Source organism: Grampus griseus (genome assembly GCF_964374135.1).
Source record: "Grampus griseus genome assembly, chromosome: 6".
NCBI lineage: Eukaryota > Metazoa > Chordata > Mammalia > Artiodactyla > Delphinidae > Grampus > Grampus griseus.
In genome coordinates this window covers 51,382,864-51,401,066 of record NC_139000.1, presented here as the reverse complement: position 1 = coordinate 51,401,066, position 18,203 = coordinate 51,382,864, and the positions used below count along the sequence as shown (strand labels likewise).

Sequence of the window (18,203 nt, the reverse complement as noted above, 5' to 3'; positions counted from 1 at the left end):
TTTTTGTCTTTCAACTAAAGCTTACCGGAAAATAAACACAATTTCAAATCCATGTATATGTTTGTTTTTCCTTAATTCCTTTTCTGTTTTCAGAAAGCATCAAATAACAAGGATTATTTGGAAACAGATATTGAGTTAACTGAACTCAGACTTTCGATTTCTCTAATGAATCCCTAGATGACTGAGCTATAGCAAAAGAAGACCTCCAGCAAAAGAAGAAAAAGAAATAAAAGGTCAGACTCCACCTGAGATCATTAAAATGTGAATTTACTGAGGCCCCCAATCGCTTCAGTGGCTCCCAACTAGAAGAATAATCTACAAATAACCATCCGCACAACGACTTGGAAATAAGAAAGAAGGTCGGTTTGATGCATTTCAAAGTGCACATGTAAACCTCTGAAACATGAAGTTAAAACTGAATCGTGGGCTTCCCTGGTGGCGCAGTGGTTGAGAGTCCGCCTGCCGACGCAGGGGACGCGGGTTTGTGCCCTTGTCCGGGAAGATCCCACATGCCGCGGAACAGCTGGGCCCGTAAGCCATGGCCGCTGGGCCTGCGCGTCCGGAGCCTGTGCTCCGCGATGGGAAAGGCCGCAGCAGTGAGAGGCCCGCGTACCGCAAAAAAAAAAAAAAACAACTCAATCGTGATTCACCCAGAAAGTCCAGAAAGAGGTGTGGAAAAATGCGATTTAAAACTCTAGATCACTTCTTACTCCCTTCTAACTTAAAAAAAAAATCACAGCCTGCGACATTGGGCTGAGACAAAAACGGGTAAATAAGGAAACCTTTGAAATGTCCTGTTGTATGATATTTTAAACCAGTAGTACTCAGCTTGGGGTAATTTGTCCCCTGGGGACATTTAGCAAAGTCTGAAGACACTTTTAGTTGTCACAACTAGGTGTGTATGGGGGGCGCTACTGGCATCTGGTGAGCAGAGACCAGGGACGCTGCTACGCATCCTCCAATGCGCAGGGCGGCCCCACACACTGTCCAGCCCAACATTCCGGTGGCGCCAAGCTTGAGAAAACCTGCTTTAAACCGACCGAACACTAACCACCCCCTTGTGCTCAGCTCCTCACCTCCAGCTAAAACAGCAAAGCTCTACTGAAGGATAAAAGGTGCTCCCAAATGGAAGGGACTGTTCAGTTCTGCTGAAAGGATATCACTTCTCTTTCCTTTATGCAATGCTGCCTTGCTTCTTCTCAAGATTTTATTTTTTATTCCTTTAAATTAAACAAACCAAGTAAAACCTAAAAGCCCAGGATTCCAGTGCATTACGGCTACTATTATTATTAGCATGTGGTAGCTGGCAAGCAAGAGGCATGTTTTATACCTTATTACCCACCCCAAGTCTCTGAACCAGAGTATGACCTACGCGGGAGCCGGGCTGGCGGAGAACGTGCGCGGTGTCAGTATTAACCCTGGAGGAAAACCTAAGAGCTTTGGGTTTTATTTTATTAAACTGTTGAGAACATACAGCGCAACGAATCTGAACCACAGGTTTCCCTCTTATATACCACAGTCACCCTTTTTTATAATAACGATAAAATCCCAACAGAATGTAAAAATGTTAGATCCCACTTCCTTTAAAGAAAAATTCCTAAACACTACTCACTGGTGGTCTATTAACAGTTCAGATAGGAAGAGTCTGGTCTCACACTGAATCAAACACTCCATCCGGGGAATAGCTAAAAGAGATTCCTGAAAACCAAGTCCTGGTCTCGTTTATATCAAGCAGAGCTCAGCTGCACAGAATTAGAGTCGGCGAAGAAAGGGGATGGTCTTCATAAGAAGACTGACTGTATAGGCTAAAATTCCTAATTGCAAACTCTGATGTTTAAACAAACAGCGTGAAGATCCCGCTGGCACTGACATGTGACTTACGGGCTTTTAACTGCAAAAGCCACATGTGGGATAAAACTTTGGTTTTAAGAGCAGAAACCTTTTTTTTTTTTTTTTTTTTTTTTGCAGTACGCGGGCCTCTCACTGTTGTGGCCTCTGCCGTTGCAGAGCACAAGGCTCCAGACGCGCAGGCTCAGCGGCCATGGCTCACGGGCCCAGCCGCTCTGCGGCATGCGTGATCCTCCCGGACCGGGGCACAAACCCGCGTCCCCCGCATCGGCAGGCGGACTCCCAACCACTGCGCCACCAGGGAAGCCCAGAAACCTTTTTATAAAACAAAGCAGGGCTCTTCGCATGCTGTGGAATTCTAGATCTTCTGGTGAGCTTAAGAGTGGAGGTTAGGGCTGACTTTTTTAAACTCCTTATTAAAGAATTTCTTTAGCTTTAAAAGAAGCTTCTTTTCAAACTATTTGAATGGGATGCCTGTTCCCACGCTCACCTGATCGCACACTGAGAATGCTCCTAGCCCAGGGACCTTAGACCTGGGCAAGGTGCTTTCCCTAAAAGGCAAGTGCCCATCCCCCCTCCTTAAATAGGCACCTCATTCATCCTCTGGGATTCCACACATCACAGCTGGAAGGAGTTATTTTTAATGACTGCTGTTATACACACATTTCAGAGATTACTGAAACATCAACAGACCCAATGCTGAGTCATGTGCCACAAGCAGGTTCCCGACAGCTACAATCCATCCCTCCCTTCTTCCTTCCCTCTCCCTCTGTTCCCCTGGAGGTTATTTTTTTCTCCCCTAACTTCGTTAGGAGTTAACTTTCTCCACTGGGCCCACCTTACTTTCTCTTAGGTGCTATATTATGGAATGTCTTCCACTCCCCTCCCTAGAGCCAAGAAAAGGAAACAGAGGGAGACTGGCCTGTGAGGACTCAGGCCCTTGGAAGGGATTCCTGAAGAGCCAGGGGGACTCCTTCAATGGGGGAAAGAACTGTGTTTGAGGGTCAGCACTTAGAGGCTGGAGAGCACAGGAGCTGTTTGTCCAGAAATGCAAGAGGTGCTCTTCCTCCTGAGAGGAAGTGGGAGGGGGGAAAAGAAGACAGAAAGACGATGTGCATGCAGTATGGCAGAGAGGACAAACAATTTAAGAAATGATACATCAAAGACGTTTAAAATTACAAGCCCCATGTTTCCCAGAGCTTCAGAGCCTGTGACACAAGTGAAAGCAAAACAAAACTTGTGTGGGTGAGCTTTTCCAAAAGGATAGAAGAAAAGCAGCTCAATTCCAGGCTGGACTAATACCAGAGTAGATTTTTAAAACATAAAATACACCGTAAGATTAACTATGGGAAAAAACATAGACCCTGGAGAAGGCATAATATAGGAATTCACATCACTTTATAAACTTTAAAATATGGAAACGGCATATGATACCAGGATTGCACTTGCATTTATTAGTGGTCCATTTCGCTTGTCCTTAGTAAAAAAACAATTAAGATGCAAATAGGGACTTCCCTGGTGGTCCAGTGGTTAAGAATCTGCCTTCCAGGGCAGAGGACGCAGGTTCCATCCCTGGTCGGGGAACTAAGATCCTACATGCCACTGGGCAACCAAGCCCATGCACCACAACTAAGACCCAACGCAGCCAAAAATAAACAAATAAAATGTTAAAAAAAAAAGATGCGAATAGCCCCACATTTTAAAAAACCCAAACTAACTTCCTAAAACTTCTGTCACTTGGTTGTTCTCACCATCGGCATCACTGGCACAGACAGAACAGCTTACTCCTCTAGCCAGTGTTTTACAATATGCAGCACTGTGACCCTTTAGTGGGCCCCAAAGTAATTCAGCGGCTGCAATCAGCAAATATATATACCTTTAAGAACAGTATGGAAATGAATGAAATGAAACTGAATAGAGTTCAACAGAAATATGAGAATTCACTGTATACAATATGGTAAGAGCTGTTTTATGAAACTTTTATTTTGTGTTTATGTGTAGGTATAAAATATACTGGATCACAATATAAAATATTTCTCATTGTGGGTCTTGGTCTAAGATGTCTGAAAGACACTGGTGTAAGGATCAGGTGAGGGGAAGTAAGGACCTTCAAAACTAGGTACACAGGGGGCTTCCCTGGTGGCGCAGTGGTTGAGAGTCCACCTGCTGATGCAGGGGACGCGGGTTCGTGCCCCGGTCCGGGAAGATCCCACATGCTGCGGAGTGGCTGGGCCCGTGAGCCATGGCCACTGAGCCTGCGCGTCCCGAGCCTGTGCTCCGCGACGGGAGAGGCCACAGCAGTGAGGCCCGCGTACCGCAAAAAAAAAAAAAAAAAAAAAAGGTACACAGTAAGAAAAAGCCAAACTCTGAAAATGGTTCCTTTTCCCGGAACCTGGGAGTGTTTTATGCATTTTCGGGGTTCACAAAAGAGAGGGGAGCAGTTCATGTGGAAACAGCCTCTGGGACTAGCCCATTGTCTCATTCACAAATCTGAAACACAAACCCAACTGTGTGACTGACTTCCCACCTGAAGTCACACAGAGCCAGGCAGAAATGCAAGCATGATTCACATAAAAGCCAACAGGAAACAGCTTTGGTGAAAGAGCTGGTTTGTATTGTTAAAATTGGGTTAATAACTATCGAGACATAGTACTCTCCACTCTAGCGTGCAAGTCTCTAAGAGCATGACATTACACCTCTGCAGAAAGGTGGAGGGAGCTTTGGGAATGGTGACATCCTTAATGTCACTTTCCAGAGAAGATGTGCCTTGCACATCTCACATCTAAGGGGGGTCGGGAGGTGGACAGGAAACTGTAGATACTTGAGTCCTCATAATGTAATCGTCATGAACATAGGAAAAACCTGTCCAAGACATCAAAACCTTGGTTCAGCTCACAAGGGATTAAGCAGAGAAGGCAGGATGCCCAGGCACGTCAGCCTCAGAAGCTTCTCTCTCCTAAACCAGGCCACCTTTCCCATTTTAAATTAAGGCACCTGCCTACTATAAAGACCTAGGCTTTGCTTTTGGATTTTAACAACTCTTCACGTTTTCACTGTTCCAAGATCAAATTGGGAGTCTGAAAAGGAGAAGAAAAGATGCCTGCAACCACACATTCAGGAACTTTGATTTTAGAACCAGAAGTATCAGAGGCATCCACTTTTGTTCCCATCTTGATGGACAAATTTAATTAACCTTTTGCTACGCTGTTCCAACCTACTGTTTTAGACAAAACTAGTGACCCACAAACAATATGTTACCATCAGAATCTCGATGGCGGAGACACCAAGAGATATAGCTCTATCAGCAGTATCAGGAAATAAGCCACTTGGGTCAGCCGCTCGAAGAAATATGGGTTACATTCATGTCACACATGAGCTGTCAGAAACATTAGGATACTTTGAGCATAAATCAGCAGCGTGAAGGGTATCTTATGAGTACTGAACATGACAGACTGCTTGGAGGGCAAGGGGAGCCTGTCTGGGGCCACCTGCTAAGTGTGAGCACATGCACACATGTACTTTACCCAAACTGGCATCAGAAACTGGAATGCAGCCTGGTGACCGTGGATGGGCACATCGCACTCAATTCACGGTGTGTTAGTAGCATGGAAAGGTGCTTCCCACTCCAAAACCATGATGGAGAGCCCACCTCAAAGTAACCAAATGACACAGAATGACCAAAAATCTGTTGCCTTAAAGCACACAGAAGTGCATGGGTGTGTGACTTAAACGTGGTTAATGCTATCAGGACTAGGGCTCTCCTCCTATCTAATATGTCAAGTCTCTGAAAACATTTTGTAAGATGTCATATCTTACAATATCATAAGATGTAAGAAAACATTATATAACACCTCTCAGGGCTTCATACCAGGAAAACCAAGAAATGTGCGCTGCCCCACGAGGAGGGCAGAGAGACAGGGACAAACGTGCCCCCTCTGTAGTCAGCCAGGTAAACCCGGGTTCCAGCCCCAGCCCCCCACTTGCCAGCCTGTGATATGGCAGTTACTTCACCTCCCTGAGCCTCAGTTTCCTCACCCGCAGAAGTGGATACCAATCCCCGACACGGCCGTGTTTCAGGGCTGAGTGGAGCAGCTGGTATGAAAGGCCCAGCACCAGGCTGTCCAGTAACTGTCCTGACGCACCTCTCCCTCCCCTACGGGTTTCCCACTGTGTGGCCTCAATGCAGGGCGGTGGTCACACCCAAGGACCCCTCTTTTGGGTTTGTTACCACATGACTCTGAGCCCTTTTACCGGTATGTCAGGGACCTAGTAATAGAGAGGGAGACAGAAAAATCTGTCCGTTATATACTTCAAAAATTATTTTAAGTATATAAATGTTTGATATTTGAAAGAAAAATCCATTGTCTGAATTGTTTCTACTTTTCACATTTAATAAAGTTTAAAAACCAACTCAAGAAACTACACGGACACCATCAAACAGAGACAGACAGAGACAGAGAAAACGCTCCTCCCCCTTTTTGGTTGCATACCACTACCAAATACATAGAATTTTTATGTCTGCCCTCCTCTCAGTATTGGCTAAGAATTGCCAAAAAGAGTGTTTGTGAAAAGGAATGAAAAATGAAATGAGGAAATAATCCCCTTTTCCCTGTTCCTCAATCTTCTTACGAACTCCCCCCACCCAGGAGGTTGTGCATCTCAAGGAGATGCCCTCGGGATCAGGGGTCTCCCAAGAAGGGGGCGCTGACAGCAACCTGTCCTGGGTGCAGGCTGTAAGGGAGTAGAGAGAGCACTTTTTAAAATAATAAAACTCACTAAGGCAACCTGCTTCTAATTATCACCAAGCAGTGGCAATTCTAAACGACAGTAATGATAAAATACTTGTCCTCACCCCACCTCGCCTCGTCCCCGGGCACAGCACTGCACAGGTCTCACCTTCCACAAGCACCACAGCTCCCTGGAAACCTCCAGACTCTGACCACAGGAGCGATCAGAGAATTATATGTGTCCTTTCTCTCATCCACCCACTGTGAGCTGGCACTGGAGGGGACAGTCTAGCGCAGGGCTAGGCACAGAGCTGGCACTCGAGGTATGAATGATAAATACACGAAGGAGTTTCTTATGCACACTCTGTAATATGGAAATTTTTCATAACCCCATTCTTTTTGTTTTTCTACTACAATATTCCTAATATATCTCCAAATATAGGGCAAATCCGCCTCTATTATGCATTCCTTTGATTTTGGTCTTTATCCAACTAATGAGGGCCACTTACCAGGCCACACAAATATGGACTCCCAAGAAATCTGAGACTCACTCGTGCGCACATATAAGCATTCTGAAAGGCAACGAATTTTATATCATAGTCACATCTACTTAGGAAAAAAAGTAAACTAAAAAGGCAAATGGAAATAGATCAGATTTTGGCCAGCAGCCTAACTAAATCAAATCTGAAAGCTTTTAAAAACTGTGACCTAATTAGCTAATTTTCAAGCAGATTACAGAATCCCCAAATGACTGTATCATTTACTAACCTGATGCTACTGTGTCAGAGATCGGATTGTGTAACGACCTCACAGGAGACTGATAATGTCTTTCCTTCTGCCTTCAGCTGAATCATGGAGTAGTCCCTGGAGTAGACCAGCCCTTTCCAGGGTTTCCCAACTCAGTCCAGATTAAACTGAACTCATGCAAGAATAGAAATGACCCCGCAGGACGGCCCAGGAATCACTGGAGTCTCCCAAAGGGTCCTAAGACCCGAGGTTACCCTCCATCTGGATTTCCTGGGATGCTACTGGACTGCTTCAGTTGGGCTGAGAATCCCTTAGGAGGGCCAGGGCCCGACCCCTCCCCAAGATCCTCTCTGAGTCAGAGCTGCCTCCGCCAGTGCCCAGGTTTCCAGAGGCCAGTTCCATTTTCTTCTGTAATCCACACATTTTTAACCAAAATCCTCTGCAAAAATGACTCTCGTGTGCACTGCTGCAGTGAAGGAGCATTCCTCAGCCCCACCTCTTACCATCTGTGTTCAGCTTCTAAAATACCCACCACTTCCCTTAGTTTTGGTTCCAGACCAAGAGTCACCAAGAATATTGTTATCGCTGGCACCAGTTCTTGCAAACAACAGCCCTCTTGCAGGATCAAAGCATGCAAATCGTTCAACTTTCATAATCTGTGCAAGAAAACCACCATTCCTTCCAGGAAAGGTGTAATAAAAACCACATGATGCCTGTGGTGCCCATGGCTTGTACTCATCTAGAACGTGACAAAATAGCAATTCCTCTGTGACAGTGCGTGTCAACAAGGAGGTCGTTTAGAAACAGAAAGAGGACTGCATTCTTGTGCTGCACAGCTCCGGGGGCTTCCCAGGATGCCCAGGCCCACTGGTGCCCTGGCCAACAAAGCTTGTCTCCTGCAGGTGTAGGAATATGATGTAAAGGCCCAAGAGAACTGGGTTTATTATTTCTTCTTAAACGAGAAGAACCTAATGAGGAATTATGTTTCAGAAGAGAAAACTGCAGATGTGGCTAAGACTTGACAGGCCGTTTAAGGGAAAGTTTATAGTAGAGGCAACGCAATCCCAAACTTTGGGAAGCCTGACACCTTCACTTCACTGTCTTTAAACTTCCCGTGGTCTGTAATGACTTTTACATTTAAATGGAAGATTCTCCAAGACTGGTCTTCTGAGCTGGGAAGTCCAATCCCTGTATCCTCACTGTCCCAGAAAGAAGGATCTACTTGGGGTGCATGTGAGGGAGCTCCACAAAATGCTGAACTAGCATAAAGGCGTTAACAGGGCTGAGATTAAAAGATAGGAAAAGATCACAACACCCTGTCTGCAAAGAGTGAGGTTGAGAGAGCTGCTAAAGACAGCACACTGAAGACCCCAGAGAATTCCGCTGTTGTCATGGTGACACAATGCCAGTGCCTTGGTTTGCAGACTCTCTCTGGTCTTCGGACTAGTACAACTTTTTTTTTTTTTTTTTTTTTGCGGTACGCGGGCCTCTCACTGTTGTGGCCTCTCCTGTTGCGGAGCACAGGCTCCGGACGCGCAGGCTCAGCGGCCATGGCTCACGGGCCCAGCCGCTCCGCGGCATGTGGGATCTTCCCGGACCGGGGCACAAACCCGTGTCCCCTGCATCTGCATCGGCAGGCGGACTCTCAACCACTGCGCCACCAGGGAAGCCCACTAGTACAACTTTTTAAAAAGGAGGCAGGGAAGACAGGAACAGAGTCGCCAACTTTTTATATTGCCAAGTAAGGGCATTTATGAAAAAAAAATCCTCGTTTCATTAAAAAAGTGTTGGAAAGGGACGGGCCCGATAAAAACAATTTTTTGAATTGAATAATTTAGCTGTAAGAAAAAAACCCTTGTCCTTTTTTTCCTCATTTCTCTGTAAACCAGCATAGGTAACAGCCTGCATTCAGGACAGTGAAGTGCAAAACACATTCCCAGTAAAATAAGGAACAAGCTGACACCAGCTGTCCACCACTGGTATCTAAACTGAATAATTCACTAAGAACATAAATTAGAACTTGGAGGTATTTAGGGGGAAGAAAAATGTCAGTATCAATATTTTTCTATGAAATGACTATCTAATCTAGAAACCCTAAAATAAGCATCTATAAAATTATTAGAATTAACAGAGTTCACAAAAGTAGACGGATACAAAATAAGTACACCACATTATAGCAACATCAACAGAAATGTATGTCTCTGTAATTCTCTTTTAAAAAACAAACTGGGGGCTTCCCTGGTGGCACAGTGGTTGAGAGTCCGCCTGCAGATGCAGGGGACATGGGTTCGTGCCCCGGTCCGGGAGGATCCCACATGCCGCAGAGCTGCTGGGCCTGTGAGCCATGGCCGCTGAGCCTGCGTGTCCGGAGCCTGTGCTCCGCAACGGGAGAGGCCACAACAGTGAGAGGCCCGCGTACCGCAAAAAAAAAACCCAAAAAAACCCCCCAAAAAAACAAATACGGGGGAGGGTTAGCCTTAATAGCCCAAGGTAAATACCACATCTAATTTAATTTCCTTTTCTTGAGGAAAGAGATTCCTTTACATGCTTTAAACTGAATGCAGCCTTACAAATTCCTCTTCTACATGCTTGAAAACATTTTCTTTCCAGAGGAAAAAGCCTGTCAGTGTCTGCTCACCAACAAATAGTGGCCAATAACCAGTTTGCTCTAAGAAGGGAAGCCAGGGCTAGTTCATTCAGCCGACAAAGAGGGCGATGGGATTGGAGGGGCAGCCTAGTGGATCACCTGAGTGTTTGTAGAGAGAGCACCTCACCCAGAGAAGAAAGGCCCCAGGTCCTCAGGGAGTCACTTGCTCTTTCTCAGCCAGCATCACCCAGTAGTCTGAGGTGACCAGAGGCACATTACCCCGGGGGCCTGGTGGTGCAGCTTACGGGCCTGAGGTGAGCACAAGATTTATCTGAAGTCCCCTACTTTGTCATCAAAATTGATGTGGATTTTGCATTCTACTACCTTCTCTCTGACGTACCGTTTTTTAAAATTTAGAAATATTAAAAATTAATGGACGAACTAATTAATAGTTGGCTATTATAATTGTGTCCCTGGGAGTGGGAGCCCGGTTTAAGCCTTGGCTTCCTATCCCCCCACCCCACCTCTGGACCCTCCTGGGAGACCCTAGGGCACAGACATGGAGGTGCTGCAGCTGTGCCCACACTGCACACACGCCAGAAGTCACTTCTCAGCTCTTCGAGCTAACAGGCTCGACCGAACCACGCTCATAAAAAGAGGAGGCAGTGTGAAAACCAGGGCTCCCACAGGCTGCTCGTACAGGATGGAGAACAACAGTGGGCAGGCAGCACAGTCAACAGGGGCGGCGTTTCCAAGTGCCCTGACGGTCCGCATCCCAGTAATGCCCACAAGGGGTGCCGTTCTCTGGGCTCCAAGGTCTAGGTCAGATTCTGACTTCCTGCCTGCCTGTGTCTCAGTTTCAAAGCCAGGGCACTTAGATGATCCCCAACCTCCTTCTCATGTACCAGGTGATAACAGCCTTCCCCCAAGACCTACTTTTTGCATTTCTGTCCATTTGGTTCAGTGGTAGATCCCTAGCACATGGTGGGACCTGGATGCATGTTTATCTAATAATCGAATGCATTCCAGTGAGGTGCATAATCATAAACGGGCCACCGTATCTTGAGACACTTCAGACTGAGCCCCAAAGAATGACCAGAAGGAAGGAATCACCTCTGCTGCCATGTGACCACACCCCAACTGTGGCTGGAACGGCTGTCTCCACCTTTGGTGGCACAAGCTTCAGAAAAGCCAATCAAGGGGGTGCCCACCAGGGGGATCCCAGATACAGCTCGGAGTCCTCCCATATTTATTTCTGCTCACTTGATATGTACCTCTCCCTTGTCAACCTGGTACAACATGTTTATTTAAGAGGTAATGTTGCCTTGAAGGAGTGCACCAGGCAATAAACAGCTTTTGCAGGCAATTAAATGCAGAAGTGAAATTGAGCTGCTGGTCAGTGGAACCAGCCATTCATCGTGAGTTTGTTCCAGTGTCACAAACGTTATTCCTGTTTCACAACATGACAGGAATCTGTGATTGGGCCACAAATCTCCAGAGGCTGGAGACAGACCCAAAGCAATTAAAGCAGTTCTCAGCATGCACGCAGGGCATCAACACTTGGGAAAGAGCCTTGGGATTCTGGGATGCTGGCCCAGTTGACTGCTCTAGCTTTTTCTTTTTCTTTAACTAGGTTTTGTACTTAGTAGGTGCTCAATAATCATCTGTGGCTTGCATGACTTTATAGGGAGACTTATAGGAAATCTCAACTCTACAATAAAAAGTCAATGATTTCTTTTTGTAAATAATTCAGTACCCTCCCCACTAATCTCTAAGAATTCTGGCTTTAAAAAATTATAACAATCTCCACTAGAGTCGATTTTTTTGTTTGTTTGTTTGTTTGCGGTACGCGGGCCTCTCACTGTTGTGGCCTCTCCCCTTGCGGAGCACAGGCTCCGGACGCGCAGGCTCAGCGGCCATGGCTCACGGGCCCAGCCGCTCCACGGCATGTGGGATCTTCCCGGACCGGGGCACGAACCCGTGTCCCCTGCATTGGCAGGCGGACTCTCAACCACTGCGCCACCAGGGAAGCCCCAAGAGTCGATTTTTTCTAGGAATCACAAAGGAGCTCTTTGTTCTGAAAACTTTTCACGCTGCTCCCCCCAAACACACTGTTACCCAGAGCACCAAGGGAAGGAGGATAACATGAAAGTTATCGCTCTGGTGAAGAGTTAGAAGGGAAGTCGGGTGCTAGCAACAGAGTCAAGACAGTAGATGGAGGAGATGTTGCCTAAGATTCAGACCCTTCAGGTAGAGCTGGGGTCAGACCGGGTTGGGGGGAAGGTCCAGTGAGAGAGACCAGCTCAGTGCCCTCCAGGCACAGCTATGGGGCACCTTCCAAAAGGAGACAGGAAAGCATGGCTACAACCAAGAGGGGATCCCTCCCCTGCCCTCCCCAGGAGGCTTCCACCAGAAGGAGGCAAGGCACTGTCTGAAGAGCAGAGCCAGGGCGCCCTCCTGAAACAATAGGAATAGCAAGGTCACGAGGAGGCCCTGCCCCAGATCACTGTTCCCTATACCTCTGCCATAGTGACTTGGTGAAAAAGTGAGCTGTACAGTTCCTATCCCTTAAACATTGGTTATAAGTACTATTTGTAGGTGTTTTCTATTTAATACTTCTTTATAACACATACACCTTAATAAACATATTTTACGCCATAATCTTTGTCTATGCTTCCAGTTTTCAATTTCCTAAGTAGATCAAATTCTTCCCCATCCCTGATAAAAATTATTCCGTATACATTCATACTTGGTCCATATTCACATGTCATGGTCTTTCAACAATAACAAACATGTGCATTATGTATACCCCATCTTATTACAAAGGGGATCGGAGGTAGCTAACTAAAATACATATGAACAAAAGGCTGAAAATTAAACAGATTTCAGAAAAGAGCAGGGCCAAGAGAAAATGATGGTTAATGAAATAAATTCACAAGAAGTTAATATCAGCATAGCATTTGCTGGTACACACAGAAACTTCCACATACACTTCAGTCATTATGCTGCCTTATGTATTCATGCAACAGTTCTGTGAAGGTGGTACTATGCCCACTTGACAGACAAAACAACTGAGTTTCAGAGGGTTAAGTATTTTCCTCAAGGCTACACAACAGTTAAATCACAAGTTAGAATTGAATATAGAACTCCAAGCGCCAGACTCCATGTGTCTCAAAACACACAGTACTGTTTCCCTCAATCTACAGGCCTGGTTTCTGGACAAGGCTCTGTCATCAACTAGCTGTGGGTGCTGAGCAGATACCCCAGCTCCAGATCTCAGCGAAAGGGACCTCTGTAAGATCCATTTCGGCTCTGACCATCACGGGACTGACTGACCATCCCTGGACTGACTTTCACCTGTCCTTTTGCAAAATGATGGCTTATATGCATGTCGGCTCTTATATTTTTCACGTTAGAGTTTATTTCCAAGAGAAATAATTTTTGTGGCTGTGACTATAAGGTTGTAAGTCAAGCTCGGGATCAGGTCTGGTTACAAGATTAATCCACAGACTTGTAAAATGTCTGCAAAATAATCTGTTAAGATGGGAATATATTACCAATGGTGAAAACTGACTAGGAAATAGATTGAGCCCAGACCTCCTTGAAAACAAGCTCTTATGTTAAATGAGGCCTTGGCTTCTCTCCTGGGCCTCTAACCAGGGGCCCCTCTCTCCAGTCTAGTAAGCGGTGGTTCTAGAGAAGGCGCCAACAGCATCAAAACTGCAGGCCCCCCACATGACTAAGAAAGTCTGGGTAACGTTTTTCCTCTCACCCTTGGCAGCAGGGGTACAAGAACTTGCCCTTAGGGGGATCTCTCCTCGCACACAGCGGCTGAGGCAGCGCTCCAATACCAGGCAACGCTACTGCCCAAGAGAATGTCTCCTCTTGGCTGTCCCGGGTCCCCCAGAGGGTGGACCTTGACAAGAGACCTCCAAGCAAATCCAAGTCTTCTGCTACCCCCTCCCCAGGCCTTCCAGGTGGAGTTAAGAACAAACGTTAGTGTGTCAGCCATCTCACGCCATTGGAAAGGTCTTGACAGAGTGGGGGGTCAATTAACTTAGAAGATTTCTGATGCTGCTGAGTGTGAGCTCTCTTTCTTTCAGAAGACACTTAAGAATTTTCTTTCTCATCCTTTTCCTCATAAGCCAACAGGTTCAGAGACCTTCCCTAATTTCTCCTTAAAGCCTGGAAGTAGCCAGAAAACCAGGATACTCCAGCAGTCGTCCCTGGCTCATGGGAATCTGTAGGATGAGCTGGTTTTTAAGAACTATAAGCTACTTCTTTCTCCTTTCTTAGAGGACAGTCTCTAACAGAAATCAACCTAAAACCTGCCCCAAATCATAAAATCCATCTGGCACTCTGAAAGGCCTGTAGGGGTCCAGCCGGAAGATCCATAAATCATCGCATTTCCTTTATACTCATATCACCTCTCAGTTCCAACGCCTTTTTTAAAAGTCTGATTCTAAAATTAAAATGTATAGAAAACTTATGAAGATGATTAGCCCAGGGAATTAAAGCTGACACGTTAACACGCCGAGGAAGTCAGATCCCTAAGGCTAGTGTGAGAGTCCAAAAAATGGGGCGATGTGAGTATCCACAACTTCCCCACATCTACAAATGCAAAATGGAATAGAATTGCTCTGAGGAAAACGTCAATGCACATTTTTTAAAAGTGAGTATAAGAAGGTCAATTACCCTAAACTCCCACATACATACGCTGCATTGTGCTGGAATCAAAGCCTAGCTGGGAAAGCCCAAGCACAGTAAAGGCATCCAAAATGAGAACAGTTCTCTCAGAATCGGTATCTTACAGCTGGAGGGGTGCTTGGAGGAGCAGAGTCTAAGTGCTCATGCATATGCACATTCCCACAACACGGTAATCCAGCCTGTGAATGCTTTCCAGGCCTTGAATCTGCTGCTGATACCCTGGCATGATAGAAATGGTGAAAACTGAGGAAGCGGAACAGTGCTGAATAAACACTCCCTGATAAGGCAAAATGCTTTGTTTTATCCCCAATATTAAAAGCTCTCGATGGCACACTATTTCAGAAGCACATACTTAGCATATGAAAGACTGACCTCCATTCCCAGCTGAAAATGCTCTCAAGTGGGCCCAGCACAGCAGTGACCTAGTTCTTCTCTCACCTTCCTTCCATGCAAACATACAGATCAGAACACATCTCCCACCCAGGGTCGAAATTCATCACTGGGATTACTGCCACCCAGAAGACCACAGCCAGCATTTTCTAAGCGGCTCTAAAGCGTGGGGATAAGCCTAGAGGAGATGTGGCCTCTTACATAAGCCACTTGTGAAGCTGATTCTGGCCAACTGGGTATTTATGCAAAATGACATCGAAGGAATGAGAAAGGTAAAATTTGAAAACAGAAACAAATATATCCAGATTTCTTTACAATTCCTTGCAGTCAACCTCTGGGGTTAAATGATGTCATGGGTAGAGTGAAAACTTTCTACGCGTTTTGCATAATGGCACACATGTGTGCTGAGTTGGGCGTGCGCGTCTGTGAGTGTGTGCTTACGTGCGTGGTTTTCACATACCCAGTTCACGCTCTGCTAACATCTTACCTGCCACTGGTTTCCTGTCGCTTGACCGGGCATATAAGGCGCTGGGAGGCTCCGAAGGCTGTTCTTCACAGGGGAGCCCCCGAGAGGGCTTCCCATGTCCCCGGAGGGGGAGTCAGCGGCTAAGGCCATGGAGTACTGCGGGTAGTTGTACAGGTTGTTGTAGTAAGGGAACAGAGACGGCTGGTAGAAGCTGCTGTAGTAGGTGGAGTCGGAAACGAGGTCAGGTGTGTTCTCCACGTGCCCTCTGCTGGTGGCAGCAGGAATATCCTGGATGGCCACCCGGCCCTCTACTAAGAAATAACAGAAAGAAAGAAAAAGACAACATGGTATTAATATGGGGGCCTACAGAACTTTACCTCTAAACCTTGCCAGCGTAGGGCCTTCCTCCTCAAGATCTGCAGAGCGTTAGACCAAGGCACCTGGGCATGCTACTGCTCCTGCGGTCGGAATACAGCAGGGTTCCTGAGGCTGGCGTAACTCTGGCGGCACAGCTGGCAGGTCCTTGGTGATTATTTTTACTGAGAACACCAAAAACATTTTAGGCAGGGGTCATTTTAATCACATAAAGCCTGACCAGGTGTAACTTCTACCTAGACATTCCTACCCTAATGTCAAGAAATTAGAGATCAAATATAGTTAACTTGGCTGTCTACAACAGTCTTACAACAAAATCAACTGTATTTCACTTTAAATAAAGTAATAAAAAATCCTAGTACCCTTTCTATGTGTATGTCCACACAGATATATCCGAGAGCCAAAGCAAGAGGCTAAGAGTTTAAGAAAACATCGTTTCCTTCACTTCCTTCTAACCGCTGATACCGAATCCTGAAGTCTGGACAATGGTATAGACCCTGGGAGACAAACTTCTGTAAAAGGTCAGTTAGTAACTCTTTTAGGCTTGGTGGCCATTCCTCTGCAGAATGTACAGGCTGCTGCATGGTTGTGTTGCAATAAAACTTTATTCACAAACACAGGCAGTGGGCCAAAGTGATCCGCAGGCTGAAGTTTGCCGACCCAGGGTCTAGATGTTAAGCTGTCAATTCCAATAAACAATTGAATGGACTCCTAAGTCATCTCTCCAATAGACATTTATTAAACAATGTTCTAAGAGTTGGCCAAGTGCCTAAAATGGCTGCAAGGTATAAGGTTGCCCCTGCCCACTGGGAGTCTACAGTATAGGATGGACGACGGGATTACAAATTATAACAAGGACTCTCATACAGGAACACCCATAAACTTTTATGGAAACTCAAAGGCTGGAAAGATGACATGCAACCTAGAAAGGAATTACAGAGACCGTCACAGAAAAAAACTGTACCTGCATTGTACTTTAAAAGAGGAGCAGGAAATAGGTGAAAATGAGAAAAAGAGAGTACTGAGAACAGGGCAGCAAAGACAAACGGATGGAAGCAGGAAAGTGGGAGGGGACCTTGAGAGTGATGGACAGGGCTGTTGGGTTAAGAATTGCGAAAAGGGCAAAAGAGGGCCAGTCATCTGATAGGCCGACTGCAGCCAGGCAAGGGGAAGCCTCAGACCAGCTCTCTGAACTCTTTCCAGGCTGTGGTGGGAACCACTGAGGATATCTGAGCAAGGAGCACAGAGGATCAGAGCTGTGCTTTGGAGTGATTCAACTGATGGCAAATCTTAAGACAAGCAAAGGGAAGAGAGCCCAGAGGCAGGGAGAGCCACCAGGCAGCCACTGAAGCCGTCAGGGAGAGACTCAGCAGACTGCAAATACCAGAGACACGGGGGAGATGAGCTCAAGAGAACTGCAGGACTGAGGGGCATCAGGACGCAGAGACGCAGGAAAAGCCAAAGAGGAAGAGCAGGAGGCCTGGGGGGGCAGCAGAGATGCAGGTGGTAAGTCGGCTTCATCACGCAAGGGGCCAGAGGGGCACGGACAAGGGGGAGAGGAGCCAGGCCGAGAAAGTCGACACCTGCACTCATGGGAGAGGCTGAGGTTGGAAGCTGAGATTCAGAAGTCACCGCAGGGAGACACTGTCTGCATCCGGGAAGAGGAGGGAGCTGTTACGGAAGAGTATGTTCTGAAAGGAGAAAAGAGCGCCAAGGCCAGAACCCTGGAGGATGGAGGAGAGAACGCAAGGCCACAGAGGACAAATTTGACAGGGATGGCAGAGGGGCAGGCTGCAGTGTCGACCCCGCTAAGAGATCAAGCAAAATTCGTTCTGGAAAAGACCCATAGAGGGCTGGGTCTTTAGGGCCCTGTGCTTTTAGCACAGTGTTGGAGAAGCAGAAGCCTTCGAGAGATAAAGGAGCAAGTGAGCGATGAGGAAACAGATGAATACGGTGAAGAGCCTTCTCTCTGGTCAGAAGGGACAACCCAGCGAGCAGCGCCACCGTGCACCCCCCCCCGCCACCCCTCACCCCCCGTGCTGAGCACACTGCCGGACACCTGGGGGTAAATATTTGCAGAAGGGATCAATGAACAGTGTTTTTTCAAGTACCCTGTCATCAAAATAAATACGAGGAAAAACTAGAAGCTCCAGGGAGTAATAAGATATTGTTATTTCATTTTTAAAACACAGAGAAGGGCTGAACACACGTAGGCAGGGAGAAGCCTGTGGAGAGAAATTCCCAGGACTAGCAACACGTGGCCCAGAGCAGGTGCTCAGAAAGTGTCCTCTGACTGAATGCGGGGAAGGCATGACTAAACGTGCATGCTCTGGAAGGTCTGGGAGAGATCTACAAC

The 18,203-nt window shown here is 46.6% G+C and overlaps 1 protein-coding gene across 2 annotated transcripts in view; it reads right to left on the bottom strand.

The window, feature by feature from the left end:
- Nucleotides 1-18,203, bottom strand: part of DMRT1 (doublesex and mab-3 related transcription factor 1) — a gene marked incomplete at both ends in the record, with an annotated part of 104,564 nt that overhangs the window by 44,827 nt on the left and 41,534 nt on the right. Inside the window, one exon of one of the 2 annotated variants that reach the window (XM_082655853.1) lies at nucleotides 15,494-15,783. In XM_082655853.1, the coding sequence (XP_082511979.1) occupies nucleotides 15,494-15,783 (290 nt within the window). The remainder of the gene's footprint in view (nucleotides 1-15,493; nucleotides 15,784-18,203) is intronic. The other variant, XM_082655854.1, reaches the window with a different exon arrangement.